Genomic DNA, 24,788 nt, shown 5'->3' on the forward strand with positions numbered 1-24,788 from the left:
ACTGGCTGGCCCCCCTCAGGCTCTTACCCCTATGCAGGGTGAAACAAGCATCAAGACACATTATACGTGGACAGTCAGAATAGGGAGGGGGCTGGGGGCGGAGGAACGAGGCTCCGACACCGAATCCAAGAGACTAAATCTGGGCGCACACTAAACGAGGTATTTGCGGCATTGCTGGCATTGTTAGAGGCTATGGCGATGTTTATTCATCTTAAGCAACCAGATTGCAAAATGGCGGCTCCACGTTCAATACGGAGCTTTGCTATACAGATTTAAATGTTTGGTGTCCTGCTGCCGCTATGCTAGTTAAGCGCTAAAATAGTAATGCCTGCAACTTGCAATATATTTTGGCGTTTTACCTCCAAATGGGACTTTAAGATGATTTTCGGATGAACGGTGCCTGACTTTAAAATGGCGACCGAGTAAGACATCGATTACAGATAATAATGAGAGGCGTCCGGCTGTTCACACTGCGGAAATACAGAGCCCTGAAGAATATTGCAGAACTGATAAACTGGCTTGCTTACACCCACTTTTCCTTCTGGGCTATAGAGATTAATGGGGACTGTCCAAATCTGAACCTCAAGGTCTCATTCCCCTTGCCTGACCTCAAGATGGCCGCCCCAGTGAGACCCTCCTCGATGCTCTTTCTCTCCTGGTCCAAAATCATGGATCATCATCTGGATCCTGATCAGCCCTCACCCGACTTTGTTCCTGCTCACCCTCCAGGACAGTTTCCCTGAAATCTTTCCCTTGACAGCTGAGACCTAGCCATTTTGACTGATGCCCGGTGGAGCTACCTCGCTAGTTAAAGGGGAGATGGGCTATGGATTCCCTCCCTGACCATTACCTACCCAGCCGGTCTTTGGGCAAACTCTCCTGCGTCTTTCCAGACCAGCTCTCCATCTAGGGATAGAAGCGACCACCACCTAATTTATGCACAATGACAATCTCTGAGCTTACTCCTGATCTCCATCCTGACAGCGGAGTCCGAGCTCTATGTCCGACACCCGATGGAGCTGCTCTGTTCAGCTATTGTAGGAGATCGGCCTTGGTTCATCCCCTGACTGTCACCTACCCAGTCGGACTTTGGGCACAGTTTTTCTCCCCGTCTCCCTGTCTCGCCCACCCACCCTCCCCTCATCGTATTTCTGTTACCCTGCTTTTTCCTTGTCTCCTAGCTATCTGTTCCAATTCAGCATTCTTTCATTCTTTGTATACTTCCTTTGATCCTTTTCCCTCTCACCTGAATCTTTCCCCTTGCCTGCTACACCACCTAGCTCCCTGTCATTTTGTGCCCTTTGACTAAGCATTCCTTCTCCCCTTGTTGAGGAAAGATCCAAGATATATACGCTGGAGTCTCAGCATACCCACTGAGAGAGTCCACAGCGCCAAGGGAGCCACTCACAATTGAGGTATGGTGTGGCACCCTGGCCAAAGCACTCCCTCTCCCCTTTTTGGGGAAGGACCAAGTAAGTAGGCCTTGGAGTCTCAGAGACCCCTCTGGGAGAGTCCACTGCGCTTAGGGAGCCTCTCGCAACAGAGATGGGGTAATGATACCACTTCCGCTGGGATCACAGTTTACTGGACTTTGGGCGCAGCTTTGACTCGTCTACCAGTTTGTGCCCCCGTCACCCTCCCCCTCCTCTTGCCATGCTGTGTCTCTCACCCTCCCATCCTCTTTCCCTCTTTCCCTCCTCCATTCTCTGTCTACTTCCCCTGCTCTTACCCGCCCCCAGCCCCGGGAATCTCTCCCTTTGCCTGCTTTTTCCCTGACCTATATGTTCCTTTTTGTTTGTCTCAACCTTACTTGTCACTATATTGCCATGCTCTAATAACTGTTTAATCATTTGTAAAGATGTAACCTGCAATTATTGTCTGATACTCTTGTAAAGTGCTCTGATACCTCCGTGTCTAGCCAGCGCTATATAAAACCTTAAAAATAAAAAAATAAATAAAATAAAGAATACGCCACCGTAGCTTTGAAATTAACAACAGAAAGGCGCGTTGTTTTGGTTTGTAGTGTACAGCATGTGGCGACCTTACTTACCGACTGCTTATGAAATACAGACCTTTGACACCTTCTCTTTAGGACATCAACCAAACTGTGCCAAATTGTTGAGTTGCTTAACCTGCTCTATGCTCTAGATTTTTCCCCCAAAATCTTTGCACCTCAATCACCAAGTTATCAAGTTGTTTACATCGTGTCCAGACTGGCGCCCCAGGAGCACCACCAAAATCTGTTAGCCATTAAAATGCCCGTTTACTGTTGCCTGGTGATCACGGCGTGTTTAAACTCCGGGGGGGGATATTCTCAAGAATGTGTGATAATTATCGCAAAATTTGCTTAATGCAACTTTGCACATCGCAGTCTATTGAAACAAAAGAACACTGTGTTAACTTTGTATTCTCAACCCGGCGGCACCATGTGATAGTCTCACGATAATGCGTCAAATGACCGCGTTAAAATTAAATTGACACCAAAAAAACTCGAAACACGAACGAGGAAAAAGTTGCAATGTGGCCAATCGCGATACAAAAATCAGCGATAACCAGCGACAGGCCTGCAATTCCAATGCGTCATGCGGGAAAATGCACTATGAAAGCAGAACAAACAAAAGGCAAAAATAAATAAACCGCGTAGCACCATGGATGCACCCGGACTGAGTGCAGAGGACAACGTGACCCCACAAGCCCCACAGACGAGCAGCAAGGAACCTCGGGGTCGGCGAAGGCCAAGGAGAAGAGGAAGAGGAAGACGCTGTTCAGTCCGCAGCACAACAGGATCATCGTTATGGAGGTTATAGAACACTACCAACAACTGTTCGGCACCTCCAGCGTGTCATTGGCAACAAAGATGCAAATATGGCAGACCATCTTGGACCATGTGGATGCAGTTGCAACGTTGAGGAGGACAATGGAAGAGGTCAAGAGGCGCTGGAATGATGTGAAGGGCAAAACCAAGAAAAAACTCGATGCCAACATGAAAGCAGCATTGCTTATTGGAGGTGGGGGTCCAGCGGCACACCAGGAGCTGGATGACATGGAGAAAATGTTGGCCACAGCCATCAGTCGGGATGCAGTGCCAGGAGATGGGGATCCGGACACTGCCCAACATGACCTGACACAACAGGGTGAGTACCGACCAGGGACTGGGGGGACGGGGGAGATGGGCACAATGGCACACATGCACAATTCAGTAGAGCACACTGCACACCCACAATGACTCCGGATTATGTCCCTGATACCCGTGTCACACTGCAGCACACATACAAACACCAAGTAGGCCCCTATACCACATGTCCCCAAAGGGGTCCCACCCCACACATCACCAATCTCACCACCAACACATGCACAAATGCGAAATCCAGCAAAGATGCTGATTTGTGAGCCACACTGACAATGCAAGTGACACTACATGACGATTAGCATGGCTGCAGGCCAATCATCATGACATCGTGCACGCCACAACACTGAGGTGGCTGAGTGTGGACCACATCCGTAAAGGAGCAGGTCACACTCTGACACATCCACGTGCATAAGCAACCCCTGACATCCACAACACATCTGCGGACAAAGCATGCCCAAGAGTCACAACTCGACCAAGAGCCCAATTCACACAAGTCCGCTACATCTCAGCACTGTAGAAGCACAGAAGTCAAAGGCACACGCCTGAAAGGGATAAGGGGCCACCGAATCAGAGCTGCGGGGGCGACTCACCCACATTGCAGCACACATACATAAGAATAAGAGCACCTCAACATTGACAATAATGTGGTACAAACTGCAATTGTTTCACAACAGAACACAGGACACAACTTGTGCCGCATGTGTTTCCTAAAGGGCCAATCACATCTGGCATAGCAGGAAACTGTGAGATGACAAGGTACGAGTACAACCTCACATCCCTGATGTAGTCCAAATGTCCACTGTCCCGCATTAAATAGGCATCTCCCCATAAACAGTCACAATGTACATTGTCATGCAGTCTGTCTGTAAACTTCGCCAATGCTTCAACAAACATGGAACAAACTGTGAAACTGCATCTGCCCTTTACATTGTAGAGGGACAATCAACACCTCCTGCAGAGCAGACCCTACATCACGTCAGTGATGATGGAGACGACCCCAGGACATTGACCTAGATGAACTCCAACGGTTCATGGACACCCTCCACACCCCACCTCCAGTAGCAGGTCAACCCAGCACCATGGAGGTGAGCCCACCCCCTGCACAGACCACACAGCAGGAAGCACCCACCACCACGTCTGGCTCCCAGCACCTCACCGAAGAACACATGGCGTTCCAACACCCTGTATTAGACCACCAGAGGGAGCTGGCTGAACAGGTGCGGGTGGGGTTCGAACTCATGGCAGCCAAACTAGATGCTATACGTGGGTGTCTAAGTCCCATCAGGAACCACTTACACTCCCTAACGGACACCCACAGTCTGCCCCATGCCCTCCATCAATCCATGGCTGGCGTCGCTGGAATCATGACTCGGCTACAACAACAACTGTCCAGTCAGAGTGGCTACAGTGATATTACTTGTGATTTGGGAAACATGAGGAGGGTCATGGAGAACATGGAGCAGATGCAGGCGCAAAAAATGGCTACCACGGCTGCACACGAGAAAGCTGAAGATGGGATCTTCCATTCCCTGCAGATCCCCATCATGGTAGTGATGCCACAAGACATTGCGCAGATGAATGCTACTGCTACTCCTACATCCACATCTCCGGCCCCTGATGTGTCAGTGTCACACAGTGCTGCAGACCTAACACCACCACCCACGTGTGAGGCACATGAAACGTCAGAGGCCGAAGATAAGGATGAATCTGCCTTAGTGGTAAGTAGGAAGCAGTAGCATTCATCTCCGCCATATGTCTCCTTTCTGCTTGGTTCTGCCCTCTGCATCATGCCCTGGAATAACACCTTCCACTGTCCCCAGATACACCCTGCGACACTAACCTTGCACCTTGACATGGACCGCCATATATTGTTTGCAAAGCAATGACACAGCAATCAGCTTGCGGACTGGACTCTTCCCCTTCAGAGTAACTTTTCAATCCCTCAATGACTCTGGCTGGCCCTCCACGGGGCAACATTGTAAAGTGTCATCTGCATGGCCCAGTACTAAGACAGCTTCTACACTCCACTGAACATGAATAATACATTCTAATGCACACAGATGTGTCATGTCTATGATTAATCAAGTATGAAAGCATGAACGAATGTAAGGGCAGTGATTCACCCTTACGTCCATGTTGCTCATGTAGTGAGACTTGAGTCACAGGGTGCATCCCTGCACCATGGTGATATATATTTGACCCCAAAAGAAGCCCTGTTGTCAATTGTAGGTCACAAATGACAGCCTTTATGTAATGATTTAGGACACATGTGAAACGCTGATGAGTGGGATTCTGTACTATCTTTGACACACAGAAATGGCATTTCGAATATGTGATACCCCAAACAGCCTCTCTGTACAGAGGTGACACACCCAACATCTATTCCCAATTTTCGAGATTGTTAGTACTACATGTTGCACTTACACTTGTCAGAGTTATGTGCTTGTACAGAGGAGTAACATACACTCAGGTAATGTGTGTTGGAATGAATTTATTTGCACATGGTTTGCCTGTGGTCATTTTTTACTGTCCCTTGATTGCTAAGGACTGTGACAATGTGACGTGCTCATATGAAGAAATTGTCAATGATGGTGTTTCTATGGGCTATTCCTGCTGCAACTGCAGTGGGGTGTGGTCCACCTGCCTTATCTTACTCATCATCGTCCGGTGCATCTGGCACTTGTAGCCATGGGGCATTGGTGCATACACATTTGTTGGGCAACACACAACATGCAACGATCATCTTGCACACGATGTCTGGGCTGTACAGGAGCCTTCCACCTGTGATGTCCAAGCACCTGAAACGTGACTTCAACATGCCAAATGTGCATTCCACGATGCCCCTGGTGAGTTTGTGGGCCGCATTGTACTGCCTCTGGGCCTGTGTGTTCGGGGCTTGGAGGGGTGTCATCATCCAAGAGCAGAGTACATATCCTTGGTCACCTGTGACAGTGCTGAGAGACATGAGTCAATAGTTGATTCTGCACGATGTGTTGGCAGGCTCACTGGTTCATTGGTGTGTGATATGTGTGACTTAGTGATTCCTGTTTGACATGTACTGCTTGTAGCAGATGAGCGGCATCAATGTGTATTACGCAGCTTCACTGCTGCTCCTCCCTCCCCCGAGCCTATTTACTATTGTGTGCAGCGCAGTTGCATTACTTGCACTCCTACGGCACACCATTGTCATGCCTGTCTGCGCATGTCCAGAAGCCTGAAAACGACACTGTGATGTTGTGCGTTGAAGGTGGGCGGCCACGTGTGTGTAGGCCTATGGTGAGGATGGGGCAGACACAGATGTAGAGTTCATGGCTGGCCGAACTTGCGATGCGGTTGAGGGTAGACCTTTGGCTTATGCTGCGGTAATAGCGACACACACAACAGTTGGCATGTATGATCCCAGACCCCAGCGGGCTTGCGTTCCTTCATTTACCCCTCCGGCCGAGCCCACACTCCGGGGGCATGCTGCATTGCAACATTGTCCATTGCGGGACTGGTGGCACCGACACTACAACAGAGACACACGCATTAGTTACTGCCTTTGGCAAGGCCAAAACTAAATCACGCCCAGAGCTCCGGGTTGATGAACCACACCCCTAGGCTGGACTGTTGTATGCCAGTCCACTCCGATTACGCTCAAAGGGGGTTAGGACACAGCTACATGTCCCAGGTCTACCCCACTGCCTGAGGTCTCATGGGTGCCTCCGCTGTACACAGCACAATGTACTGTGGAGGGCCTGGGACCCTCATGCATACATAATTACCACACAGACACACTCAGATAGTTTGTGGAACTAGCTACAGGCACGTGCTCCCTGCCCTTTTATTGCCAGGGTCACGTGTCCATTGACGCCTGTGCTGGATGGGTGGGGGGTGAGTGTAAGCCAGCCCTCAGGGAGTGGTTGGTGCTGGCAACAACTACAGCAGTGATCAGACAATCAGAAGTTCAAAGTTCAAACAGCAAGGGTCCATGACTTGAGCTGCACAGAGTTAGTGGCCCCGGATGCACTGCGGCCGGCACAGGCACACCTCCACGGGATGGTGACTTGCGGTGCACTGAGGTAGGGCCACAAGAGCTGAGCGGGTCCTCGTCGATGCCCAAGGTGAATGTCACAGAGTGTTTTGGGGGACAGTGGAAGGTGTTCCTCCAGGTTATGATGCAGAGGGCAGAACCAAGCAGAAACAGGCAATATGGAGGAGATGAATGCTACAGACTCATTCTTAACACCAAGTCAGTATCAGCTACATGATGATGAAGACAACCCTCAGGCCCTATACTCAGACGCCACCAAAGTTCAACCAGAGAGTGTCTATGAATTTCGGGGCACAGAGTTAGTGGCACCAGAGCTGAAAGGGGATGCAGTCTGGGATGAGGCCTGTACAATGATATAAACTCTGCCATAAATAAATCGAGGCTCAGTTCCAAACTACTCGACCGCAGTGTAGGCCGAAGGCAGCGTTCAGCAGGGGCCCACAGCCACGTGTCGTTGGCTAGCGATGCACAGAGTTAGTGGCACCAGAGCAGTTGTTGGTAGTGTTTGATCACCTCCGTAACGATGATCCTTTTTTACCTACGGACTGAACCGCGTCTTCCTCCTACTCCTCTCCATGCGTACTATGTGAACTCTGCCACATAGAAATCAAGACTCAGTTCCAAATGTGTGACCTACTAGACCGCAGTGTAGGCTGGAGGCAGCGGTGGAGTATGTCAACTTGATAGGAATGCTGGGGGCCTGTGTTGCCGAGGCCAGCGATGGTCTGAGGAGGCTGCCAAAGTTGCAGGCCTCGGGCTTGGAGCTTGCACAGGCACGTGGTGGGCCATCTTTGGCACACGCCGGTGTCGGCAGGTGAGCAGTGAGGTCTGCATGCGCAGGGCGGCCAAGACAGGTCTGGGGACCAGTGGCCTGGGTTGTAACAGGAGCACAGGATCGCAGGCAATATCGCTCCTTGCGTCGGCCTCGTGGTGGGGTGAGAGGCGCCGCCCTAGCAGACATATTAGCCATTCCGGAAGAGAACCACGCCCAGAGCTATGTGCTTTTTATTCACACCCCTACGCTAGCCTGGCGTACGCCAGGCCAGCCCACTCCACTCCCGCTTACTGGGGGGACGCAACAAGCTACATTTCTGCGATCTTCCCCACTGGCTGAGGTAACATGGTTGCGTCCTCTGTCCACTACACTCCAAACCCCAACAGTGTATGTCGACATGGATATGTCTGTGGTCTGCATAGTGCAGTCTGTCCAGCACATCCATGCCACACTTGCATTACTGAATACTGAATACTGAAATATTTATAGAGCGCTCGAATGCCGAGGCGTCTTGGCGCTGAGATAACGTAGAGAATGGTGAGAGTGGATCATTAATGAGGAGAGAAAAGCCAGGTTTTTAATGCTTTCCTAAAACATTGTTTGGATTTTTGTGAGCGCAAGTGGGAGGGCAGAGAGTTCCACAATCTGGAGGCCTGGTACGAGAAAGACCTGCCGCCCCATCGCATTCTTCTTATTCTTGGGGCATTGTGTACATTCTCATTCATGGGTAACTTGCCTCACTCGAACATGCCTGGCTCCCACCTCTCCCCACAATATGCAATTGTGTGGCTGAGGTGCCATGTCGTTGATGGCTTATGTGCATGGCTAGCCCAGGTTACCACAGTAAGTTGTGCTGTCGTGTCTGGTAGGTGGGCATGTTGTTTGGCATGTTGTATGTGAGTTTGTGACATGTGCATTCCCAGAGTTGTGAGTTGCATGATTGTGGAGTTGAGGTGTGTGGTGTGTTCATTTGGTACTGACCAATGAGCAATGCATTTCCATAGGTAGTTGGTGACGACATTGGTGAAAAGTCCCCGGTGGTCCACTACTGCCTGCACATTGATGGAATGCATGTGCTTTCTGTTGCCGTAATTGTGTGCAGTCGGCAGGGGGCACAAGTAGGACATGTGTGCAGTCAATTGCCCCCAACACGTGCGGGAAGCCAGCTATGGAATAGAAGCCTTGCCTGGTCTCCAGCTGTTCCTGCGCAGTGTGGGGGAAGTGAAGGTGCTGGGTTACCAAGCTGATGATGGCATCCAAGACAGGTGTGAGTGAGTAACTTTGATAGGGCTGGCTGTGAGACTCCTCCGACTCTGGCGGTTGTTGGTTGGAAGGTACCAGAGGCCAGCAGGTGCAGCACAGCCTGCAGCTTTGTCTGCGGAGGGATGTTGGTTGTCCGCTGTGTTGGTGACGTCAGCCTGTGGGCAATGATGGTCAGGATGTGGAGGATGGTTGTCCTTTTGAGCCTGTAGTGGGCAATGACATCCTCTGGTGTTAAGTCTGTGAGGCTGGTGCATTTTCTGAAGGTCCGCTGTCTTTGTCTGCGCTGCCTCTGTGGTAGTCCGGAGGGAATCCGGGGGGAGGGGGGTCCGGAGGAGGGGGGTGGCGGGCCTGGGGGTGGTAGCGGTGGGTGTTGTGGCCATCTTGGGTGTCCGATCTACATGATCAGTAGCTCCATGGGATCTGTTCTTCTTCAGGTGTGGCTCTGGGCTGGGCTCCCTTTCATGGTGCAGGTTGTCGTCCGACTTAACACCAGGTAGTAGTTTTGTGATCTTATCGCCGATCTGGCTGGTCGTTGGTTTGCACGGGAACGCCTACTCTGCATCTCATTAGCGTTAGCTGCCAGTGTCATCTGTGGCAATATTTATGGCGACTGCTATTGCAGGAAACCTGGTGATATCGGCTGTTAGCACCAGCTTGTGAATAGGGCGATACATTTATCGCCACTTTGTCTGCGATAAAGTGCCGGTAACTAGGCGATAAGTCCTTGAGAATATGCCCCCGGGTCTTTTGTCTGCCCTTTCGTGCCATCAGGGAGCTGCGGCAATTACCTCCCAATCTGCGCGTCTATGTGGCTTTGTGAATATCAAATAGGAAGTCCGGATGGGGCATATTGAGGCTAATGAATGGCAGGGAACGTTCAGGACGAAAGAGCCCCTCGTGCTTTTAGGATGCTAAACTGCCTTTTTCCTCTGCGCAAACTGCGCACAGACCATTTCAATTCAATAACAGTTTAATAACTTCTAAATTAAAAGATAAAAGCGCATTTAATGTCATTGCTGAGTGTTCGTCTTTTCAATTTAGTTAATTGGGGTTTTGCGCTAATGACAAAGGAATCTAGCAGATTTTTTTTGATTTACCAGTGAGATACAAAATGTTGTTTAATTAGTTATAACCTTGCAGAGAAGCCTCCTGTTTAAGCTGCCGTTTTTTGCTAGCTTAACAACTGTGGGTAGGGCTTCTTATGCCCACCTACAAATTCAGTAAATGCTGGCAGCGGCTAGGAGGGTGATGCAGCAGTGTGTGTTTGCAATACTCATTGGCACTAACCTAACAGTCCTCTTTCTAAAGGGCACTGGACTTGTTTCATGGCCTTGTTTAGCGCAGCACATTTGGGCCATAACACGTGGTTTTTCACAAAGAGGCAATGCTACATACTTTGCTATATTGTAGCTCCCAGACTTCCTTCTCATCCAGATTGTGATTTATTTAAATTACAATGCGTCCTCGGCATCATCAGACGTGTGTGTTGGCATGATCAGCACCGTCTAGCATAAATATGGCACGGCACGTTTGCCCAGTTTAGCCTAGTGTCCTGATATTACATTCTGTAAGTAGTAAGTTTGCTTAGTTTTAGTGGCAGAGTTATTTAACAGCCTAGTGAATCCAAGGAAACGAAACAGACTATTCCACAGTACCTGCAGTTCCTTGGAGCCAGTGACCTTCTAATGAAAGGAATAATAAACACTTACAAGGTCCCAAAGGCGAGACGATTGCATTGCAAATGCTTGTTTTCGATCCTGATCCCATGTGCTTCTGCACAGTTCACGTCATCTTTGAAATATATACCCACTTGTCACTAGCCCTTCATCACCTATCTCTAGCACTTCAACTCTCATATGAGTGTACTCAAACCTTTTCTAGAGAGCATACTCCATTTTGTCTGCCAATCTTAAAGTCATTATTTTATCTGTGATCGCTATTTATTTTTACTCAGGCTACAGCAAAACGCTACACAGACATCTTATCTTGTTTTGTCTCTTTAAATACCTGTGTAATTTTCCGTAATGTCAATTATTATTTTAGTTTACATTTTTTTCAATTCCCTGTTTTACCTTCCACGTTGATGATTCTTCCTCCCACATTTGACCCTCTGCATTGTTAGTTTGACTTGAACACTTCTTAGGCATCTTTGACTGCTATTGCCACAAATCGACCGTCCTATAAATCACATTCCTTTTTCCTGTTTCCCAATCTGAAATATGTCACTGTCAACGTGTCTTCTGAGTCACACCACTGTGTTTTTGTAGCACATATTTCCTCTATAGCTAGCAGTACTTTGGATAAAAAGCAAACTTTCACCACGTCTTAGCTGACACACTTTAACACCCTCAATCAACACTAAATACAACCTCTGAGGCCCTGTTGTATGTAGGAAGCTCTCCTTTCTTAACGTGCCTTCCGAAAGAGATATCTTTGGTACAGTCCATCAATGTATATATCAATATATATATAGCTGGTTTCCGGCACCATAACAAATGGATGGCAGTGGAAAACATATGACATAGACAGTGCCTTCTCAGACTCCTTTTCTGGCTTAACAATGCTCTTACTTTTGTAATGCTGCCAGAAGTGTTGGTTTCCTTCTAATGCCTCAGTTTCTAATGAGGCTTAATACTGTAATGTTATGTTATGTTATGTTAAGTACATTTATTACGCGCGCAGATACTCAAGGAGTGTCCCGGCGCGGTCAAAGAAAGAACCAAATTATAAGTGAACTTTAAGAGAAAAGGTGCGTTTTTAACAGTTTTTTAAAGACCTCCAGATCTTCAACAGAGCGTAGTGAGAGGGGGAGTGCATTCCAAGCGCGGCCCGCAGCCACTACCAGAGACGCGCCGCCTAACCGGTGACGCTGAAAGCCAGGAATCTTCATTAGCTTAAGAGAAGACGACCTCAGAGATCGGCCCGGCACGTAGAACGAAAAGCGTTTCTGCAGGTAACCAGGACCTTGCCCATGCAGAGCACGATCGGCTATGATGAGGGATTTAAAGGCCACCCGAGCCTTGACCGGAAGCCAATGAAGGGAGCGACGGTAGCCTTGAACGTTCTGCCTGGAACCCAGCCCACCCAGCAAGCAGACAGCCGCATTCTGGGTCACTTAAAGCTTGTTGAGAGCATAAGCTGGGATCCCAGCATAGAGAGCATTTGCATAATCCAAACAGGACAGAATAAGCGCCCGAACCACCGAATATCTCATGACAGCCTTCACATATTTTTACCCAGTTGCATGATGTTCGTTACCGGACACAACACACAAACAAAATCTTCTTTTCCATCATTAGCATTATTATTTATTTCCTAATAGTCTTAATTAGCGCTGAAGCCTAAGAACGCATTTGAGATCATAACACAGAACTCCGTGAGTTACATTGTGCAATTATAACATAGATCAAAGACAATGTAGAGCCTAAAATGATTGCATGGTGGTGTGTGAGGAAGCAGGCGATTGCAACTCAGTTGGGATCAGAGTTTCACGACATTTAACAGGGAAAATAAACTCAAATTAAACTATTGATTTGTATCATTAGGGTAAATCGGAGAATCACATGTTTTCAAAGCAAGAAGTGTTCGTTTAGTTCTGATATTAAGATGTAAAAAAAACAGGCAGTATGGCGGACCCCGCCAAGAAAGATTTTTGGGTAGCGTCTGTCGAGGAAGTCGCTTGAGGTCCACCTTGGAGTTAATTAGAATTCCTGTAGATAAGGAGGGTTGTTATAGTGAATTCCTAGGTATGCGAGGAAGCATCATTTGAATTTGATTCTAGCAATTAAAGGCAGTCAACAGAACTGCTGCACAATGGTGATGTCTTTAGCTGATGGGCTGATCAGACACCTCAGTCAGTGGTGTTCTGGTTGTACCTGTAATGAGAAAAGTACCAGTTATACAAAGAGAAAATCAGAAGCAAATAGTATTTCAAAATTCGAAAGTGTCTTTAATCATGTGTTTGTAAATAATGGCTCACTTCATAGCGTCCAATACTTTAGATTAAGACAAATTACTCTATTTCCACAAATAGATTAAATCATATGAAAGGGACTTCTATGGCCACCTAAATTTGGAAATATTAAAGCACCTAATGGAACTGTTTCATACCAGTTTCCTTACTCTTACCAGTTTCTTTTCTTAACTATATTTGGAAGTTTCCACGTATTTGTCAGTATCAACTCTTGGTCAGAAAACCACTGTTGCCTTTAGAGATTAGACACCTGTACAATATGAGTTGACTGTATTATAATTATTTTGGCAGTTGTGTTGGATGGAAGCTTGTAGGCCAGAGGGATATATTCATCGGAAAACGCATCTGAGGAAGGATGTTCTCTCTGAGGCGGATCAATGGTGGAGAAATATTTAGAAAGTCAACCACTCCATTAATGACGTCCTAACCTTTAGGAATTTGCTGAAAACTTGACCCTTCCTGATACTGCAACTGTAGAACTAACACAGAAACCTACATTAACCTCAAATAAACACACACATCCACCACTGCTCCCTTTAATATCTCTCTAGGTGATTCTTACTCAAACTCTTAGTCTCATCCTTAAGATACCATCATATCCAATTAATTAAAAGCTCATGGGTTTGAGAGCACACACAATAATAAACAAAGTAAATTATGCAATGAAACAAGGCAGAGAATGCCATCTAATCTTTGGGAGCAATACCAAACAATCAACACAGAATCCATGCTGCCATGTACAGGTTCTTAGTAACTTTTTAGCGTAGTTCTCTCACTGATGATGATGCAAATCATTTATTTTGACAACATGCATGCATTTAAAGCCATGCTCACTGAACGACAAACTAGGAAAATAGATACAACCTCTTAGAAATTGCCATTCTAGTTTAGTTCTGAATATCTAAATTTGACTTACCTGTAGAGATAAGTGTGCAGGATAGTACCAAAATATTATGCTCTGTACAACATGAGATATAGGTTCTGAGACATAACTCTGACATATAAACTTGTTGAGAGATTCACAAAGCAGTAAGACTGATTAAACATGAGATATAAAAAAATCCTTGCCTATTATGGTAATCTGTAGAATTCCATGCAACAACATACCTATCTGTAGGCTTTAATATAGACTATCAAAAATTCACACCTACATGCCTATTGACAAAAACATATGCTTTTCACAATAAATATTCCAGGCCTGGTACCTTTATCAAACAATTTCATAGTAAACAAATCAACCCTATAGCCATGATCGTTGGCTTGCCACCATAACCAGTTCAGTCTCACTGAATCAAGTATAAACTTTGCCTTAAGCCAAAAAATGCAATACATGCTGCCCTGTTAGTAGAAGCACACAAATTCGACTCAATCAAATGACCAACATGAGAGTGGATCCTAAACCTCTCTCTCTGTAGGACTCCAAAAGATTTTTTTTTGTCGGTCAGGTGACAATTGCACTGTCAAGACAGACCTAAAAATCCCAGTAGGTTAGTTGCTGCTCTCCTCCAATGTTTGCTGTTGCCAGAGAAGGACACTGTAAATTATCTAGTTATCCAAATACTGCAGACAGAATTTCCGTCACCTTTGTGACAGAGTAACCCCGCCTCCCAAACTCTAAACAAGGCCCATAATAACATAATGTGAATACCTACTCATGTTTATATTAACCGCTACACCTAGGTGTAATGCTACATGATTTTGATATTCACAATTTCCGAGTTAAATGTACACCTAGGTTTAGCCTTACCTGCCTTCAATCCATTAGGTTAGGAGGTAGAGCATCCTACACCAGCATTTACAAGTATAAAGTTACTACTATGAACTGTACATATGTATTTGGAGGTCTCCTTGTCGAAAAGGTAATTGAAATTAGTATAGTTTATTATTCTTTAAAAAATTATAAAAATGTTAAATGTAGAATACAATTGTATGTTAATTTAAAAAAATGAATATGAATGTAGAACTCCTACACAAAAACATTACAACACATTGTGTTCAATTTGAATCTGTATTAAATAAGGAATTAAATATATATTGATATGTAATGATTTGAAAAATTCCCACTGTCACTAACATTTGTACTTATTATGTTTTAAATTAATTTAAGTCATTGTTATAATTAATAATTAGATATAATTTTTTAACACACAACCACAAGTTAAATGTTGTCAGGATGTAATTAATTTAACATTAGCTCCTATCTTCCTGTATCTATTGTTTTCTATGGGGGCATGTTGCAATACCAGTGAGTGGCCACGTGTGGTTCTTGATGTACCCTATGACTGGGCTGGAGTACATTTAAATCTGTTTTGACGCCTTTAGTGTTTGTGAATCTTATTTGTCTTACTATTTTGTGGGTGTGTGTTTGGTTTGGCAAGTGCCTCTCTAAACCCTTTCTAAATTTCTATAATAATCTTCAATTTAGTACTAAGTAGTACCCGTTTTCCAGTCACAATCCCTTCTACCTCTTGCATTTATTATAAAAACATATACCGTTAAGTGTAGATATCCCTAAAACCTTACCAGAGATCTCTGGAAAGAAAACATAGGAGAGGCAGAGGTGTGGAGTTCCGGCAACATGTCTGTGATTAGCATTTTGTAAAATGTGAGTAGGTAGAACTGTTGTAGTACTACTTTACGTACTACAAAAAGCAGTTTGTGTATAGGTCCCTTTATTACATAACCCCATTAATGTCTCAAACAGAAAATATATTTTAAAGTAAATATTTGCCAGAGTATAAAATGATTCAAAATGTCAGGCAAAAACCTGCCTAGTGTGTTGTTTCAAATGCAGGATCCCGTCACCCTCCCCAATAAATCCCTAATTTCCAGTTGTACATACACACATACACACCCACACACACGCACACACACACACCTACGCACACACACGCACACACACACAGAGCAATGTTCTAGGCAAAACATATCACATTTGAGATGCTTTTTAGGTATGTCAAATCTTTAAAAAAGTCCAGAAGCCTCACATGCGTGTACATAAACAGTCACATAACATCAGCACAATGTACATACAGAAACGTTTTATGCATTCCGTCAAATAAGCTCATCAAAATGCATGTAGTTTTCAGTAGTGGAAACACATACAGTTACGTCTCCCAATAATATGTGCACAGGAAGTCACATAGCTTTACTTGTGGGATGTCCTTTAACCCCACTAGAGTGTTCATGTATAAATATTAAATGTTAAATTACCTCATTAGAGTGTAAGCCTCCAGTTGCAGTAACATTACCTCATAAAATATTACAGCTACTAGCGTAGGAACCTCGGACCCAGGTTTTAAATCCCAGCATTAGCGCTTATATCAACATTGTGTGATTCTGGGAAAAACACTTTTTCTCTCTGTACCTAAAAATGTGAAATTAATTTGTGTAATCCCCACTAGATGTACGTGATAAAGATCGTCTATCAACCTCCATCTAATGTACAGTGCTCCATTGCTTCCTTGGCAGGTATGTGCTTTAAAAATACCATCACATGTTTACATAAGTAGTCATGTTTGGGGTGCAGTTTTATGCCCCCGTGTTTTAGTGCCTGCTGCTATTTAATAGGAATGAAGTATGAAGCATGAAACTTGCAATGTTTTCTAAAAAATGATGTTTAGTATCTTTAGCAGCTGGTGGTCCTTCGAATCTCACCAGCGATTTCCGACGACAGCCACAAGACCAGAACTTCTGGCATAGGGAAGTGGCCATTATGTGTTTGCCAGTTGCTGCCCAAACCCTCAAGGTAACATAACATATTTCACAGCATCTAGATGTCCAACTCATTAAGAATAGAACATCCAGATTCAGGAAATAATTACTTGCGAAATGCAGATGATTTAAACTTTGTTGTTGTAAAGTCGGGCAAAGTTGTGAAACTTTGGCCACCTTCATGAAGGGCGAAGTTGGGATAGAAGTTTCCGAAATTCATAAACTAAGGGACATATTTATGAAATAGTCACACAGAGCAGCAGGGCAAGAATGGGCCATATTTCACATTATACAGCACATTCCTGTCTTTTCCCAGCACTTTCACAGCACTAGTGCACAATTTGCTGCCTAGCGAGAAATTCCTCTTTCTAGGTGTGCTGCCGAATGCAGTACACCTAGAAAGAGGAAAAAAAGAAAAGAAATACACATATTTCCCTTGTTCCTTCTCACCTGGGGAGGGATAGGATTGTTGGTACAATTCCCAGGTCTGCCGCTTATGTTAAATCTGGAAATGTGTTAAAATCCATGGGTGGTGCATGGGTACACTCATGCACCACCCATGGAATGCCTTCCTAGGGGAGAGTAAAGCAAAGCATCGATCTGCTCTGTGTTGCATTACTCCAGATTCATCAAGTCACTCAACCTTGCGTGGCTTGATAATTCTCACTTAGCAGTTGTCTCGATCATGTACCTCATTGCGTAGTGCAAATGCGACACAACTACATGGTAAATATGGTCCTCAGTTCAAACCGTGGCACATTCCTATTTGATACACCTCACTGAGCCCCAATCAATTTGATGGGTTAGGCCCCCTGGCTTCTACATTGGTGCTTGTATTCAGGGATTAGTAAAATATCACACAGAAGGGGATACTTCTGAGAAAATATTAGAGCGCAGAACTGCGCCAAATATGGCGCACCATGCTCCAACATTTTCAAAATGCAGGGATGTGCCGTTTTCACAAGAATATGATGCACCCTTGTGTTTTCCCTAGCGCAGGTGCTACATTTATCTGCCTAGCGCCAATGCAGGCACCCTTGCACCACAGTGCTAGGGTGCCTGCATTGCACTGAATGATTGTTTATGTGCAGGAAGGTGTCTCTTCCTGCACATAAACAATCACTAATGGCAATTTGCTACGTCTATGTGTGCTGCAGAATGTAGCACACATACAAAAAGCAATAACAAGGAGAAGTAAAAGTATTTCAGCATTCTAATGCCTGCTCTTGCATTGTGTTAGTTTTTAGGGCTGCCTCAGATTTACACCTCCTTGTAAATCTGGGGCAGCGTCAAAGACAATGGGTGCTGCGGTGGAGCACCCAAAGCAACCCATATTGAACGCCCCTTTGACACTAAGTGATGCATGTAAAGGGGCCTTATTTACAAGGCGGCGTTAAGCCACAAAAAGTGGCTTAACACCACTTTGTAAATACTGAGAAGGGCATATCTCTGCCAGAAAAACGCTAAAAGTGATGTTCTGGTGGTGATATCCCCTGTTAAATATGCCCCTAAGTGTTCAAGGATTCCCAGTAGGATTCAGGAATGAGTCCTGCCAAACAGACCTCAGTGCCAGTGCTCTGACCTTTAAAATGTGTAAGTCTGGTTGTTTTACCTACAATTAGAATAAGTTAACTTACTTATAAGTCCCTAGCTCATGTTAGCAAGGTACCCATGGCCTGTAGGGTAAAGTCTCTCTTGTGGACTGCAACACTTATGGTGCACCACAAGTGTGACAAAGCAAAGCATGACTCCCAGCCCGTCATTTCTAGCTGGCATATCAGTTTAAATTGCTAGCTTGACTTTGTCATTTAAAGCAATAGCAAAGCCCAAACCTTACTTTTCTAGATCTCGCCTACACAGCACATGTGTTTTGTTGCAAGACGTGTTGTTTACTAATCAGTCAGCTTATGACCCACACACAGCATACCGTTTGTTGTTTTAGTTTTCATTCTCATTTGCAATCTTTCGATTGATTAGCTCCCATAGGCTTTCTTTGATTCCTGTTTTAGCTCCTTCCTGGAGAATGGGCCAAGTATGTGTTCTGCCTTGTCTTTCTTCTTTCTTATTTTTTAAATACACTATTTTTTGTAAGTGTTCCAGTATTATTCCTGGATGTGCAAAGTGAATGCTTTCAGAAGATGCACTTTCATTTATTTTGGATTTTGTTTTACATTTAATCAATTCATGACACTGTATTATCGATGCTTTATTTATATACACCCACAACTGTACTACTCTACAGTACTCTACTGTATGCTATTCCTCTCTAGGCAACACCACTCCACTCTAAGCAACTCTACGCCACTCCATGCCACTCCACTGTACTCTACTCTACCCTATGCCACTTCATTCAATGCTACACTAATCCACCCTTCGCCACTCCACTCTACACCACTTAACTCTATGCTACTCCACTCCACACAATGGCACTCTACACCACTCCACTCTACATTATTCTACTCTATTCCACCTTACTCTACGGCACTCCATTCCACTCCACGCCACTCTACGCCATTCTATTCCACTCGACTCCACTCCACTTCTCCTCACCCTAGTCTACGCCACTCCACTTTACTCTATGCCACTCTACTCAATTCCAGTCTATTCCACTCTACTCTACTCTATGCCATTTCACTCTATGCCGCTCTGCTGTATGCCACTCCATTCAACTCCATGCCACTCTACCCCACTCTAGTCCATGCCACTGTATGCCACTCCACTCCATTCCACTCTATGTCACTCCACTCTACTCTATGCCACTTCACTCTATGCCACTCGACTCCCCACCACTCCATGCCACTCTGCACCACTCAACTCTATGGGATTTTACTCTTTGCCACTCTACTTTACGCCACTGGACTCCACACACCGCCAATCTATTCCACACCACTCTATGCCACTTCACCCCACTCAATGCTACTCCACTCTAGGCCACCCCACTCCACTCTAAGCGACTCTACTAAAAGCCCCACTCTATGCTACTCTACTTCACACCACGCTATGGTATGCCAAGCCACTCTATGCCACTCCACCACACTGTATGCCACTCCACTCTATGCAACGCCATGCCTCTCCACACCACTCTACTCTAGGCCACACTATGCACTCTACTCTACATCACTGAGCTCTATGCCACACCACTCCACTCTAGGCTGCTCCACTCTACTCAATTCAACTCTATGCCACTTCACCCCACTCTACTCCACTCTCATCTGCTCCTCTCCACGCCACGCCACTCCACTCCACTCAACACAATCGCACTTTATACCACTCCGCTCTATTCCACACCATGCCACTTTATTACACATTATTCTAAGCCATTCTGATCTATGCCACTCTTTGCACTCTACTGTATGCCACAAACTTCCACTCCACGCAAATCTACCTTTTTCCATTCCACTCCACTATATGCCACTTTACTCTCAGCCAATCTATTCTACTCCACTCTACACCACCCTAATCTAACCCACTCCACTGTATGCCACTCTACTTTATGCCACTCCATTCCACTCAATGCCACTCCATGCCACTCTATTCCTCTCTACTCTATCCCACACCATTCTACTTAACGCCATTGCACTCTATGCCATTCTACACCACCCCACTCCACGCCACTCCACATCACTCTACTCTACTCCATCCTACTCCACGCCACTTTACTCTATGCACTCTACTCTATTTCACTCTATTGTATGTCACGCCACTCCAATCTACTGTATGCAACCCTACTCTACATAACTTCACTCCACTCTAGGCAACTTCACTTCACACCACTCCACTCCACGGTACTCCACCCTATGTCACTCCACTGTATGCCACTCCACTCTATGGCACTCTACTTCACGCCACTCTACTCTATGCCATTCCATTCTACTCTACACTATGCTACACCACTCTATGCCACACTATGCCATTCCAATCTTCCCCATTCCACTCTATGCCACTTGACAGCAGTCCACACCTCTCAACACTACTCTACTCCATGACACTCTACTATATGGCACTGTACTCTACGCCACTCCATGCTACTCTACCCTGTCTACACCACTCTGCTCTAGTCTACACTAACCTATTCTATGGCACTATACTCTTCACCACGTCACTCCACTCTGCTCTATGTCTCTCCATGCCACTCTGTGCCACTCCACACCACTCCACTCTGTTCCACACCATTCAATGACACTCTACTCTATGCCATTCTATGCCACTACACTCTATGCCACTCCCTTCTACGCTATTCAATGACACTCCGCTGTATGCCACTTTGCTTTAAGTTACTCTACACCAATCTACTCTATGCCACTCTATTTTACTCCACTCTACTTTACACCATTCCATGCCACTTCATGCACTCTACTCTATACCACTTCACTGCACTCTATGCCACTCCACTCTAAGCCACTCAAATCTACTGTCACTCCACGGCGCTCTATGCCTCTCTACTCTACTTCAGCCCATGCCACTCTACTCTACTCTACACCACTTTACTCTGTGCCATTCTACACCACTCCACACCACTCTGCTCTAGTCTACACCAGCCTACTCTATGGCACTCTATGGCTCCTCCTCTCTGCCCCACTCTGTCTTATGCCACTCTACTCTACATCACACTATTCTACTCTGTGCCACTCCACCCTACTTTAATACATGCCATCCATGCCACTCTACACCACTACACTCTACTCCACGCCTCTTGATGACACTCTCCTCTAGGCCACTATATGCCACTTCACTCTAATCCACTCCACTCTACACCACTCCACACCATTTTACACTACATTACTCAACTCTCTGTCACTTTACTCTATCCCACTATTTTATGCCACTCTACTGTACACCACTCCACGCCACTCTGTGCCACTCCACTCTACCGTATGCCACTTCACTCTAATCTACACCACTCTACTCTAACTACTCTGCTCTACAACATTTTATGCCACGCCATTGCCCTCTATGCCATATCACTCTACTCCACTCTCTTCTACACCACTTTCCTCTATTCAACTGCACTCTGCACCACGCCTCTAACTTGTAGCCATGCTGAACAGCAGCCATGCTGGTGTATGACATGGCTAAAAGACATTGGTAGCTCTAACATAGGTAAGAGCTGTTGACTTTCCCAATGCTTGTAATATATGTAAATCACCCCTAATAAATGCCTGCAGAGCCCTAGGGCAGGGTGAAGTATGTTGAAAACGCTGAATGTGATTTTTACATGTCCTGACAGTAAAAAAAATCATTTTCGTTTTTACGGCTAGTAGTCTCATTAGCTACTGCAGGATTACACTGACAATTCAGCAATGCTAAATTCTGAATGGGATTACTAGGATTAGTACTTCAAGGTATAAAAAGAATTGTTGCATTAAACCTGACTTGATGCACAGGTCAAATGTGAGGCAGCTTTTGCACAAATGGCAACTTTAGAAAGTTGTTACTTTGTTGCCCAAAGTTTTCCAGTAACTACTTATGATTGCTGTCCATGAGGGAGGTGTGTACAACTCTCAAAACGGAATATGCCACTTTATTCCGCATGCTTTTCCCCGCATGCAATTACAACGTGGTCGTTACAACAATCGCTTTGTAACAATGCATATCATTACTCCGTAAATCGTAACAACGACTTGCTCTAGGGGGGGCACTGGATGTTGGAATAGTATAATTTACTATTCCAACTCCAGTATATGCAACAGTTGTGCCGACTTTTGGAGTAATGGTATGCGTTTTGATCACCTTGTAATTCCGTGCGGGGAAAAGGATTTGTGGGAAACGATGTTTACCCTCAGGGTGGAACACCAAGGACCTGCTGTTGGAAGAGGTGTGAACTCTTCCTGGGAGGAAGGCCAAGCAGGGTGTGAGCCCAAAAGCGGGCTTCAAATTGGAAGCCACCTTTGAAGGACACATGGTGGACACATGAGTGGGGCTGCTCTTTTGTTTTTGCAGACAGCTGGCACCTGGGACAAAGAGGGGGAAGCCACTGTCAAACATTTTATTCAGTAGTCCCCAGTTGGCAACATCTCTTAGAAGGGATGGAGATCTCCAAACACCAAGAGAAGGGTTCTGTTATATTGGACGTGGGCAGAATGGTGCATTCAAGATTTGCTCAACTGCCTCCTTGAAATGGAAAAATAGGAGAATAATCTGATGAAACTGATACAACAGACTAAATATAATATCTGATAGAAAGTCCAAGACCGACTCCCCCATGTTGGATCCCCCAGCCATGCACCAGGGGCTAGCAATCATTATGAATATCTAAGTAAACGTTTTAACAGTTTAACTTATTTAGCAAAATTGCACTAGTTTTGTTTACATTTAATGCACTTTCACTTTAACCAGAAGTTCCCCGCAGCCTCTTACGGACCATAGGAAAACCCCAGACAACACAAACTGTCCCTGGCAACTATTTGAAACAAGAATAAGCCAAGCATCTACTCAGGAACTCTATATTTCATATTAAGCTTGGCACAAAGCACTTTACCTGGTAGGTTTTTTTAACAGCGAGGACTCTAAGCAAGTATTACTTTGCCGGCTAAATTCTCTGTTGAACCATTTAAAAAAAAAATAATACATTACGACTTTTATTGGAATCAGTTTAGTATTTCTTTTCCTCATAGTTCGGAACCATGTTATATTCTGAAGTTTTAATTCTAGTGACCCATAACCCACTTTCTCTTTTTATTTCAATTCCTTTTAAACGCTTTGCCTAATTCATGCTTAAGAATGTGTATAACAATTGTTATTAATCATGCATATTAAACCTACTTACATTCTGGCTTAGCTAGATGCCACAATTTGCAGGAAGATGCCACTAAGCGGGAGGGGACCTGGTAGACCATTGGCTAGTAGTCGCCACATCCCCTGAGGACACATTCTACAATGGTTCTCATCATACCTGAACAAAAGATCTAACCTAATCAAACTAAACAACCCTACATTAATATCAAGATCGGTCAACCAAGGAGCCCCTCAAGGTTCGACCCTTTCCCCTGCCCTCTTTGACCTCTACATGGAACCTCTTGCACTGATCCTGAAAAAATCCAGGATTTCCTGCCATCTATATACAGATGACATCCAAATCTATATCAAAATCGCTTCACTTAAAGACATCCAACACCTAATAACACTCTCTCCTTGATACATACCTGGCTCAACAACAACCACATAAAATTAAATCCCCCCTAAAAAACTGAACTCCCCCTCATTCAGCCTGAAAAGATCCCTACCCCGTCCACCACTGGCTCAGCTGCTGAGCTGCACTATACTGTAAAATATTGATATCCATCTCTGTCAAATCTCTTGGGATCCCCCTCCACAAAAGCCTGACTATGAAAGAGCATATCCTCTCAGCAAAAAGTGCCTTCTACACCCTAAAACACATTAAATTATCAAACCATTTATCTCCTCTGAAGACCTGAAGATGGTAATCCAATCCCTTGTCCTCTCCAAGCTGAACTACAGCAACACAACGATTACTGGCACCCCAAAAATCCACCTTCTGCCAATGCATTCCACTCACAACGCAGTGGCTAGACTGATCTCTGGAGATAGACGATTCGATCACCCACAGCCACTCTCAAGAAACTCAACTGGTTACCTATTGATGCAGGAAGTATTTTCAAAACAGCCTGTATAACACACTGAGGTTTCTACTCTGCGAAGCTCCAACACTCTTCTCCTCATCTCTCTAAAATTCAAGACAACCAAATCCCTCATTTGATCCTTCTCTGGAAATGCCCATGGAATTTGCAATGCCCTTCCTAAGTAACTGCGTGACAACCAATCCTACCTTTACTTCAGGAAAATGTAAAACTGTCTCTTGTCAACAAATTCCGAAACTCATCCACCTAAACTACTTTGTCTGACATACCAAATACCACGTCTAACAAACCCACTGCTCACT

General features: G+C 45.2%; 1 protein-coding gene across 4 annotated transcripts in view; it reads right to left on the reverse strand.

Annotated features, from left to right (window-relative positions):
- Positions 1–12,483: 12,483 nt before the first annotated feature.
- Positions 12,484–24,788, reverse strand: part of LOC146866843 (scavenger receptor cysteine-rich domain-containing protein DMBT1-like) — a 289,789-nt gene continuing 277,484 nt past the window's right edge. For all 4 annotated transcript variants that reach the window (XM_085602354.1, XM_085602333.1, XM_085602344.1 and 1 more), the window contains one exon: positions 12,484–13,076. In XM_085602354.1, the coding sequence (XP_085458480.1) occupies positions 13,027–13,076 (50 nt within the window). In that variant the 3' untranslated portion in view covers positions 12,484–13,026. The remainder of the gene's footprint in view (positions 13,077–24,788) is intronic.

The sequence above is a fragment of the Triturus cristatus genome, chromosome 1_2, assembly GCF_964204655.1.
Source record: "Triturus cristatus chromosome 1_2, aTriCri1.1, whole genome shotgun sequence".
Taxonomy (NCBI): domain Eukaryota; kingdom Metazoa; phylum Chordata; class Amphibia; order Caudata; family Salamandridae; genus Triturus; species Triturus cristatus.